At 43.9% G+C, this 12,473-nt stretch overlaps 1 protein-coding gene across 1 annotated transcript in view; it reads right to left on the minus strand.

Annotated features, from left to right (window-relative positions):
- Window positions 1-12,473, minus strand: part of EEPD1 (endonuclease/exonuclease/phosphatase family domain containing 1) — a 122,369-nt gene that overhangs the window by 12,076 nt on the left and 97,820 nt on the right. Inside the window, exon 4 of the mRNA XM_083188494.1 lies at window positions 2,082-2,216. Coding sequence (XP_083044620.1) covers window positions 2,082-2,216 — 135 coding nt within the window. The remainder of the gene's footprint in view (window positions 1-2,081; window positions 2,217-12,473) is intronic.

Genomic DNA, 12,473 nt, shown 5'->3' on the forward strand with positions numbered 1-12,473 from the left:
TTCCTGATTTTTTGCAGGCTATCCATTTTGGACGTCTGAAAGAAAAGCCGTTATTGGACAAAGAAAAAAAATCCCAATAAACCATGGTACGTGCTAGCTTATGAGGGCTAATTGAATACCCTCAACCAATGATCTGGGGTAATTGAATACCACTGAAAAAGAAAATATCTCTAGACAGGCTAGCCTCTCTGGGGAATAATATCGCAAACATATCATTATAGAAAATTGTTTCCAGCAGCCTTCTGCATTGAAGCAAAACACTACTGCTCCATTTTGCCTTAATTTTAGCAAATATAAAGATCATTTACAAAAAGGACAAACTGCAGCTGCTATTCTACAGTACTTGTGCCATCACAGACATAATTCTAAATATTTCCAATCCACAGATTGGGACAGGAGTCGTGCCTTTGTTCTGATGGTGGTGTGGTCAAGCTCCCAAGAGCATATTCCTCTCCAAACACCCCATTACATACCTTCTGTTTGGGGAGGGACACAATGCTCAGTTCCTGGACTTCCTTATTAATAAATGCTTGCCAAGACCTTTTTTGAACAGGTCATTTGATTAGCAAGTTGTTTCAACACAGGTGATGGCAAGTCCAGGAACAGAACATTCTGAGAGGGTCATATTGGGAGGTATGCACACTAGCTATATACACGTGACTGTTACATAAAAGTGTTGTGTGTGATATATACAACCTGGCTCTGAGGATTTCATTACATATTGACACACAACCCTTATGTCTTCATATAAAATAATTGCATTTTCAGGCAAATAACACTAAAACTAAAAATATACAAGGCTCTCCTAATATATGGGAGCTTTGCCTGTTTACATAATGGAAAGAGTTTTGTTTCTGGTTAAGTTGGCCTTATATCTTATGCAGCTGAGGACTGGGAGCGCATTTTGCAGCCATGTTATTGACCTTTTCACAGTCATGCCATTGTGTGCACATTACAGATACCCTGGCCTTTTCACACAGGTGACGCTGCTGCTTACTTATCATCTGCTCAAACATATTGTTTGTGTACAGAAACAAAGAGAACAAGGAACCCGGTTTATATAATGGCAAGTCATGGAATTATACATAATAATGATTTATTCCTATTAATGACAATGATTACTGGAAGTTTAAATTCTTATGCACATACAGTGGGCCTGATTCTGAGGTGGATGCCATATTTGTGCAGTTATGTGAATATTTGCTTCTGCTCATGAATGAAAAGTCCAGAAACGCCCCATGCCGCATGCGTACCAACGGTGCATGTCATGGTGTGTGCGATGGTTGCACTGTACATGGACACTGAAAGTGTCCGTTTCATCCCTTGTACAGTTTGTGGTATGCCGGGGGACAAGTGGAAGGCAGAAAATAACGTTTGCATATTACAGAAGGTGCTAATCCAAAAATGAAATGATAGCAAATGCAAATGCACCCACCTCTGAATCAGGACCAGTATCTCCTGGTTGCTGTCTTTTCTCTTCTATCCTGCAGTAGGGGTGGCCATCAGTGGGAAAACCATTGATGGTACCATTAGTGGTTTGTCTTAATAGTATGAAGCCACTGGTGGGGGGGGGGAGGATAAACCATTCATGGTTTTGCCTACCAATAGTCATTCCTGCTCTATTAATTACAAGGCAGCGGGCCAATTAGATATGAAGGTGGAGCTTCAGGGACGACATTGGGGACAGAGATAGTCTCTGTGTCCTGGCTGCTGAGGGGGAGAACCATTGGTGGAGTATGTGCCATCGATGGTGGAGAACCATTGGATCTCCAGAATCAATGGCAAAACCGTCTGTAGATGGTCAGTGGCCATCCCTATACTTTGGTATAGACACCTAAGAATACTCTAACATACTGTAACATTTTACAGTCCCAATGAGGCAACATGTAAAAGAGACAGTGGTACAAATTTATACACAAAGCTTTTATTTATCGATTCTTCATTTTCCAAATTATCCTCAGCTTTATTCCTCTGTATTATGCTTATGTTGTTTACACTTATTGCTGCATTTTGGTGAACTATTCTTCAATCATGAGGACTGCATTGACTGTAGTATACTATTAATGCTGGTGACTCATTACCTTAAAATGTGCAATATAGGGCTGTGAGTAAGTGTGCTTGCCATTTCCATTGTTCTGAGAGTTTTCCAGCAAAATAACATTCTTTAGCTCAATTCCAGCTGTTGTGTCCCATAGAAATCCAGAATATGCTGCTTTCTGCAGGAGAGAGAGAAAACAAAACACACTTACACTTAAATTATTCATCTATTACATGAGCAAAGATTTTAGCGTTTGTGCTCCTTTAATCCCAAATATATTTGTTGTGCTGGTGTGAGCATAACACTCCCAGACTGAGGACTGTACTACTGTATCAATATAATTGATTTATAAACTTTAACATACTATGGTAATGCTGTACATAGAGGTGATCATGCTACAAACAAATAACATACTGTACACTGACAGGAAATAGAACAACTATTGGTGAGGAAAGTGCAAGAGACTGCAGTAAGGCAGAAGCATTATAAGCCACCAATAAGGAAGCCATTGGTAACTAGCATTTCTGTGCAGCTAAAGATGGGTGTATGGACGGAATAGGTGGAGAAATGAAAGATATACTAAGTAGTGTATCCCAACCTGTGGTATATTTATCCTACACAAATCACTGTACAGTACATGTTCATTAGCCAAGGGGAACTAATTAGTGCCTTTAGGTATAATACATTGAATGTAAATGAGATCCATTAGTATGTTTTTTATACTAAATAGCATTGAGTCTAATGCTGGGTACACACCAAAACGATTTTGGCACAATCCCATCAATCTGGATCCAATTCAGACTGATTGGATGCAGATTGGATGCAGATTTGGTCAAAATCGTTTGGTTGGATCTGAATTGGATCCGAATCCGATCCTACCTGCTGCAGGTAGGATCTGTAAAAGATCCATTCATCTGAATACAGAGGGGATCGGATTGTATGCAAATCGTATTCAAATCGTATGTAAATCGTATGCAAATCGTACTATCTCATTTGCATACGATTTGCATACGATTTGCATCCAATCCAAATCGTTTTGGTGTGTACCCAGCATTAAAGTTCTTATATAACTGTCTGCTTAGCAGATCCATCTTATCTTCAGTCAGGAAACTCCATCTATATAAATAGGTCTGTGGTTCCCAAGGGGTGCCTCAGGACACTTTGCAAGGGACGCTTGCAAAGGTGCCTCAGGTTGGTGGTACAGGACTAATTAAAATCATTCAGGTCAGTGTAATAGACAAAACCAGTGCTGGTGGCTGCCAATAGTAATATAGGTGGACAAACAGAGGCAAATCCTACAAACCCAACATATAACGAAACACAATTTACTTAGTTTTATATTTTTTTCTAAATTTATCAACAAGAAACTTGCTCTCGGGTGCCAAGAAGAAGATTGTGATACTCCAGGGTGCTGTGATTTAAAAAAGTTTTGCAACCACTGAAATACGGGTGCCAGATGACTGACCGACAGTTGGGATGCCGACATTCATTACACCAATGTCAGAATCCCGACTATTAAAACCCCGACGGACAGGGGCTATTCTCCCTCATGGGGATCCATGACCCCCATAGAGGGAGAATAGAATAGGTGGCAAGCAGAGTGAGCCACTGTGCCCGCAGTGAGCCCGCAAGGGGCTTCTTTGTGCTAACCCCGCTGTCGGAATCCCAACTGTCGGTGTGTTATACCACACCCCCCTGTACCCCCAATACAAACAAAACCCACTACAGGAGCTCCCAGACCACAATATATTGGAATATCAATGTCCCTTGACTGGAAATTATGTCAGATATTAGGTAGAATTAAAGCTATATGAACCTATCAGGAAAAAATGCCGAATGTTTAATTATATTTCTTGGTATCCTGAATTTAACAGTCCACTAAATCTAAAAACAAATAACTCCTTCTAATACCTCAGCCCAGTGCCCTCCCCTATTCATTACTGTTCTTCAGACTGACTGTGCAGGACATCACTGAGAAGCCTCTGCAGACAAGAAGTGGGGTATCAGTGATGAAGACTGCTGGTGGCACAACTCCTCTGATGGATACTATAGGAAGAGGGAATCGGCATAGAGAAAGGGCTTACCAGCAGCCTCACACTCAGGTTTATGAGTAGATTACACTACTGCAGTGGTTCCCAAACTGTGCGCCGTGGCTCCCTGGGGTGCCTCGGGACACATGCAGGGGTGCCCTGGGTTGGTGGTCCAGGACCAACTAAAATTATTAAAGGTTAATTATATATAAGCAAAACCAGTGCTGGTAGCTGCCAATCATAAAATGTGTACAAACAGAAGCAATTCCTGCCCTTTTCCACATAACTGACCCTAAGAATCGCATATAAACCCAATCTAATTAAAATAAATTTGGCCTAGGGGTGCCGCGAAAAAAATTCTTATACTCTAGGGTGCCGTGATTAAAAAAAGATTGGGAACCCCTGCACTACTGCTTAAAATTAGGGTTTTTGCAGAGAGACACAGACTTGTTATTGCACAAAGGGAAAACCTAACAAACAGGCCAACAGGTTTGATAAGGGGATGGCTTATATAGTGTGGAAAAGAAAGATACACTGTTAAATATTTCTTTATTCACCAACTTTCATGCAGATGAACTGATATATTGTCCATGTGTCAGGTTAAGTCAATAACATCTGATTACATCCAAGGACTGTGCACCCTTTGGAACAAGTCACCACTGACATGATATGTTCCACTTCCCTTAATGATAGATATACTAAACTTGCCAATGAATACAGCAAATAGCTGGTTCCACATACACTGTCCATAGTCAGTCACATTTTCTTCATGCAACAACATCTTGGGCCAAATGTAATAGGGTGAGAGTTTCAGAAAGTGAGAGATTTTGGGAGAGTTTCCCCCTTTTTTTTAAAGCGGCAATCATTTACACTGCAAAAACAGGATGATTTTACCATGTAATTGATTGCTGCAAAAAAAAAAAAGGGAAAACTCTCCCAAAATCTCTCACTTTCTGAAACTCTCACCCTATTACATTTGGCCCCTTATCTTGCTTGCTCTGGGAAGCTGGTCCCTCCTCCTCTAGTTATATTTCGGAAGATGGTACATGGGCACTAGGGAGCACAGTGCCGGAGTCTATGCTTTCTCTGTGCTGCACCATCTTCCAGAAGATGTCACTGTGCCGAATAGAGGAAAGTATACTCAGGAGTATGAGAGAGGGGGCAGCAAGCCTGGGTATGGGTAATTAGATATTACGGTGAGTAGTTGACATCCCCGGGTCTGGGCGATAATTGCCGGCTGCAGCTGCTAGTTGTAGTGTCAGCATTGATCAGTCACCTACTGCTGCTTCCCAGCTGGGGAAGAGAACACTTCTATTTAAATGAGCAGTCCCACCATTCTGATTGAACTGTTAAACCACCCTTGACCTAAGTCCAGGGGAGGCCATAGAGGTATGTGGATACAAGGTCAGACATGACCCTTACATCCTATAGTACTATCACCAACAATTTATAATAGCATAACGCAGATAAGAGAGATGTGCAGCATTGTCCCTGTGTTGGTGATCTCTAGCACCTTGTAAACTATATAGACATTATGCAAAAGTCAAATGCTGACATAATACACTTGCTTGATCAATAAGATACCATTAAAGTGGTATTAATAACCAGTAAACTTCCTGCCAAGTCAGCACACTCATCAGCAATGCACAAATCCCATCTTTAGCTCATAAATGATTGGTCTGTGGAATGGAATTGCTTAGCCTTTCTATTACCATGCAGGTTATATGCAATGCATTGTAAGGAAAAGCTTTTATCTGATCATCCCATTGGCTGGTATTCCTGTGCTGCAGTGCTGATGAAAGGAGGAAGTGAGACAGATTTAATGTGCCCGGTAGAAAGAAATGATAAATCATACAGTCACAGTGATCTCTGAGATATGAGATTGTCCAGTGGGAGTTATTAATGGGAGCAATGCACTTACTGGATAATGTAATATTTATATTGACATTTGATAGCCAACATGCAAATACAACTGAGAAGATATTGAATTAACTAATTCACCATAACCTCAATAGAATATAAAACATTATTCCAACTGACCAGACAGTGCCTACGAGACACAAGCAGCAGGTCTAATTAAGGTCCATACACAATAGACATTTATGCTGACAGATGATGGGGAAAATCACTGGGCAGAAAAACGCTCTCCCTCTGGGAGGCAATGGAGTCATCTGCCGCTGGGCTACTGCTCCCAAGGGGGCACCTCTCGCCTGCAAGTTTCAATCAGTTAAGTGCAAGCCATTAACAACGCTTCTGTGGCTGACTCCCCCTCCTAGCCGAACCATAGATGTCACACATTCTTTATTTTAAACATAATTTCCATAACATACATACATACATACATTTATATATATTTACATAAGGTGGGGGGCACCAATATTTATCTTGCGTCCGGGCAACTGGGACGAACTTACGCTACTGGCTCATTGCATACACACTGAGCGGTTTTTGCCCATTTTAGCAATTTTCCCCAGGGTGGACAACTTTTCATAGCAGAACGCTATGGAAAGCTGCCCTCTCGGCTGCTCATACCAGCAGATGAGCGGCAGTGGCCAGCTATGATGCGGGAGTGCGCATTACTGCTCATCACTGCCCCGTACACACTGGGCGGCATTCGAGCTGAAAGCAGCTCAGACAAGTAAACTGAGTTGCTTTCAGCTCAAAGTTGCCCAGTGTGTATGGGCCTTTAGAAGAAGACTGCGCAGCCCTTAGTAATCCAGCTATTGGTAAGTCCCATCTCCTGTGATGCAGAGCAGTAACTAGCATGGGTTAAATTAACAGAGTGTTATCAAAAAATAATAGAAAATTGTTGCTTGTAAGTTGTACTAAGAAAATGAACACTACACAAGTTCCCGATCTTGATTTCCATAAGTCACTGTATTTTTAAAGGCTGAAAAGATAATTCATTTCAAATTATGTTTTCTTGGCAGGGAAAGCATCTTCTCTAAATAGACTCCTGGCAGCTTTTGTGATCTGCTGCTTTGTCCGAAAATGTGGCATTGTCTCACTCTGCGTGAACATTGGCTATCTGAGTGACCCTGCGGTACAGACTTCGCTGTGGCACACCGCGGCATGTATTGTCTTGCTTAGGAGGCACTGTTTATGGCTGCACAGGACCCATTCTGCCTCTGGACTGTACGAATAAGAGATGTATGTATACCATTATGTTTGTGTACATGTCTGATTTAAAAAAAAAAAAAGCATAGGCTTTCCCTCTCTAAAACCAATCAACATAGACCAGGGGTTCTCAAACTCGGTCCTCAGGACCCCACACAGTTCAAGTTTTCCAGGTCACCCGGCAGGTGCACATGTGCACTCATTACTTATTGACACATTTTAAAAGATCCACAGATGGAGCTAATTATTTCACTTGTGATTCTGTGAGGACTGCTGGTGGGGCATCTGTAAATCTCTGATGGGGAGTTTGTTTGTCTACATCTCCGATAGTAGGGAGCGTGTGGTGATTTGTGTAGATCTCCTATGCTGAGGTATCAGCAATGGTTTGTGTACATCTTTGATGCTGGGGCACCTGCATAGGCACCGATTCTGTGGGTGCTCAAGGGCTTGAGCACGCACGGAAATTGATGAGCACCCACGGCGGCCCGAGTCATGCTGCTGGGCCGCAGTTTTAATACTCATACCCGCTATATTATATAGCACCCTTCGGTCCTGCCCTCCGATAAGCATAGCCACCCGGTCCCCACCACACCCCGTACACTCTTACGTGACCTCACGCACAGCCGCCGGATGCCAGCGTCAACCTCCCTCCCCTGCGTGATCGCACACCGTCGGCATCCATCTCAGCCTGGGGCAGCTGCTGCAGCACAGTGCAAGGAGGCAGCTTGCTCACCCCAACAAGCGAAGGAGAGTAGGCTGGCAGGAGCGGGACCGGCATCTGACTGTCATTTTTACATGTTTACAATACATTACTATTAATATCTGGCAATGGCAATTGCAGCTGTGATTGTGCAAAATTATGTAAAAAGCCCAGCAAAGTACAGCGATGCCCAGCGCACACAAATATGGTTCAAAAACTGCCAGCTCGAGTAAATTAACTGGCCCGTAACTTCAGTCCCACCTGCAGGGCAGCATGGTTTTGTCCATTAGAGAAAAAAAATTAGCTTTGCAATCAGTGGCGTAACTCGCGCCCTATTTCCCCAACACAGAAGTTGGGAGGTATGTAACTGGGTACAGGGTTGAGGATGTAGCAGAGTTTTTGAACATACAGTATGAGCTAATTCCTTACAATTATGAACAGCTGAGTTACTTCACCAGTTAAGTAGATTTACTGAAGAAAAGTCATGTCCTACCGTACTTACTGTTAAGGCCCCCATACACTAGCCGATTTTGGTCAGATTTCAGCCAGATCAGTCGGATCTGGCCGAAATCGGACCAAAATCGGCTAGTTTTGGTGTCCCCTCAGATCCGATGCGCGGTCCCGTGCGCATCGGATCTGCGTCGGGTGGTCGGACCTGCTGCACGTCCGACCACCCGACTTGGGACCTAGTGGGGCGGCGAGGCGGTAGAGGGAGCAGGGGGGGCTGGGGACGCTGCGGGAGACACAGGCAGCATAGAGCCGGGCAGGGGGAGCCGGCGGGAGCTGTCAGTATTGAATAAAAAAAAAAAAAAACATACAATGCATGGGCGGCCTGTGATTGGCTGAGCGCTCTCTCAGCCAGTCAGCAATTGGCTGAGAGAGCACTCAGCCAATCACAGGCTGCCCATTCATTGTATAGGCTTTTTTTTTCTAGCACTGACAGCTCCCGCCGGCTCTATGCCGCCTGTGTCCCCCGCAGCGTCCCCAGCCCCCCCTGCTCCCTCTACCGCCTCGCCGCACAGACGCTGTCCCCAGCAGCGGGGGACACAGACGTGTCCCCCGCAGCGTCCCCAGCCCCCCCTGCTCCCTCTACCGCCTCGCCGCACAGACGCTGTCCCCCGCAGCGTCCCCAGCAGCGGGGGACACAGACGTGTCCCCCGCAGCGTCCCCTGCTCCCACCAGCTCCCACCTCTGTAGCCCCCCCCCCCCCTGCTCCCCGGGTTTTTTACATGTGATAAATCGACACGATTTATCACATGTAAAAAATGGCACATCAAGTGCCAATCTAATCAAGCTCCCCCGGGGAGCAGCTGGGGAAGCTCAGGGGGAAGTCGGGGGCGACTTGTCCTAAGGACAAGTCGCCCTAGTGTATGGGGGCCTTTAGTAACTGGTTAATGATGCCTGGTAGCTATATGGCTCCAGTCATGCTCAGTAGTACTGTAGCCTTGGCAACCATCTTGGTACAGGAATTTCCTAGAAGTGTAGCAACATGGAGTCTGCATAGTAGTGCACTCCAATTCCAACAAAACTAATATTATTTACCACAATTTTTCTGCAAGCCTTTTTTTTTGCATTATTATGGTGTGATAATTGGTGTGATTATTGTTTATACTCCAGACCCTCTTCATTAGGAATTTTGGATTAGCTACCAATTATTGTCCATCACACACTACTGTTAGTTCGAGCACAACCATAATAAATAGTAAAACTAAACACGACTTTCATTCTGCCATGTCCCAGTTATAATCTATATTCATGATAAATGTTGCTTAACCCTTTGAGTGCCAACATCTCTGAGAGATGTTCAGAATATCAGCAAAAAAAAAAAACACGCCAGCGTCGCTCACATTTGTTATATAAATTAAAATAAAAAATGTGTCAAAAAAGATATTTCTTTTATAAAGGTAATCAGTACAGGTCATTATGATGAATAAAAAATGTTTGCTTGACAATTATCACAAATTCCCTTAGCACTCAAAGGGTTAATATGAGTTGATTATGCCTCAGACAGCGGCCCAATTTATGGGGGGGGGGGGGTTCCTAACATCCGCACCCCAGCTCCGCCCCCTATCTCCGCACATCGCATTCATAATTATCGCATATGCACTAACATATGCAATAATTATGGCAAAGGACAGCTCTTGCTTTAAGAGCTGTCCTTTGCGGTGAGAGTCAGCGGGTCCCATGGGGACCCGGCGGCTCTCCCCCTCCCTCCCTTACCCGGCGCTGCTGCTGCGCCGGGCTCTCCTCCTCCCTGCACCCGGAAGAGGATCAGTGCAGGGAGGAGGAGGTCACAGGTCCAGGCAGCACAGCTCTGTGCTGCCCGGACACAGGTGAGAGGGGGGGCGATGCGGGGCGGCGGAGGTCGGTGCAGGGCGGCGGTGGGTCGGTGCAGCAGAGGGTTGCGGTAGAAGCCCATAGGCTTCTATGGGGCATCGCCAGATTTTTCTGGCGATGCCCCCCCCCCCGCGGTAACCCGGCGGGAGATGCTTAGTGCATCCCAAAATGCGGTAACAACCCGATAACTGGTTTTTTACCGCATTTTTAGCTTAGAGAATCTCCCCCTAAGTTAGAAAGACAAATAAGGTTTCACTATATTGCAGCCTAATATATTGTACTGGAGTTTGTATGATGTAACCATGGCATGTTATAGCAAGTTGGAGGTGTGTATTATGAAAATGTTATGGAAAGGGGCCAAATACCCAATGTAAACAAATGGCTTCAACACACAAAAAGGTAGGGCAATTTCCAAGAGTCCCCCCCCCCCCCCAACTGACGCTGAAGCGATCTGCACTGAATTGCATCAGTGTATCTCCTGTCACAGCAGAACAATGATGTTGGTAATGTGGGCATTACAAGCGGGGGGTGGGGCCATGATGACATGCTTTCATCTCTATGCCCACTCTGTCCCCCGGCTGAAGGATATTGTAATGATATAAAGACATTCTTAGATAAGGACCAAGTTATGACAGAGCAACATTTTTTAAATAATGGGGGGAATTAGATTGCTAGCGAATGATATCCGGCCGAATCAGCTCAGCAGCACAAAAGTATTCCCTTCCTGGACAGTTTAAGGGGGATCAGCTGCAACTTCTCCCTTGGAGGAGTCACAGTAGCGTATGGGGGCCTTTACTCCAACCAAGGGCCAGATGCACTAAGCATCAAAAGTGATGAAATAGAGTGATAAACAACCAACCAATTAGCACTTGCCTGGCATTTTTCAGACATATCACAGTCTGTGATATGGCAGGTAGGAGCTGATTGGCTGTCTGTTTATCACTTTTCATTTTATCACTTTTGAAGCTTAGTGTATCTGGCCCCAAATCAGGCTGCAGGTACACTATTACTAGCTCTCTCCTACTTTCTTCCCCAAAAAATCAGGCTATAAGCCTAAGCATAGTAAGGGCATGTATATGTAATATCAGGCTAAGCTGAGTTAGTGTACACAGAGATCCCTATGATTTCAATTTTTCCAATATATGGAGCTAAGGCTCACCCAAAAAAACACTTTGCCACACCTGCGTTTTAACAAACACACCTGCAAAATGCCATGTTTCCTCCCCTTAAATGCTGGCTTCCTGTCAATCAAAATGCGATTGTATTGAAGCAGAATGTGTACGCATAATTAATTGCAAATCGGAGGCACCCATGCACAATGCAAATACTGCACACACGCATTTGTTTCATAAGCGACCGGATTGTATATTCTCAATTTAGCGATCCGTGCTGAATTAGGCACGGTACAGTATATTACCTTATTTAGTTTATGTTCCTTACATAACATTTAATATAAAATATTTTGTTTTGTAGTTCTGCTGTAATTATAATATAATGCATTATATAAAAAAAACTTTTTTTATCTGCTTCAATCCGTTAGCATTATTATTGTCATCACAGTGCTTTTTCCTTTACTCTATTTTAAGGCTAAGGGGGAGAGTCATCCTTTATTTAGCTCATTTGAAGAATAGGAATTATTTATGTGTGCATGCCAAGAAAACATAACAGATCTTGAGTCTTGGCTGTTTCAAAAATAACATACAGTAAAATAATACTACATTACACTGTACTTTACAATTCTAAAATCATTTCTGTAATAGAGTACTGTATATACTCATGGGCGGTTGCATACCTGTATATGGTGCATTATCTTGTGGTAAAGGTGGCATCTGCAATATTCACCAATAGTAGTGATCTAGGGATTACATTGCATGAACATCGGTCACTGCCTACAAACATGAATAAGGCACTAATACATCGGGCAGCATAGCATTCCCCATAGAAACCTATGGGGGATGCAGCTGGCGGTGTCAACAGAGGGATTGCAGAATTTGGACATTTGAGCTCAAAACCGCCTAGTATGTATGGCCGAGCGATGAGCGGTGACACGGATTGGTGACAAGTCAGTGAGGTGGTGCACCTATACGGTGACGGATGCGAAATAGTAGATGGAGGGCTGCTTACTGGTCGCCACTGTCTGTATAGTAATGGCGGAAGAAAAAAGTAAACAATAAAAAGATCATTTTTATTAATACAGAAGGCTTCACGGATTTCTGAAAAAATAAAGGTTTTGTGAGTAGCCAGTCAATGT

Source organism: Crinia signifera, chromosome 5 (genome assembly GCF_055691185.1).
Source record: "Crinia signifera chromosome 5, ASM5569118v1, whole genome shotgun sequence".
Taxonomy (NCBI): Eukaryota; Metazoa; Chordata; class Amphibia; order Anura; family Myobatrachidae; genus Crinia; species Crinia signifera.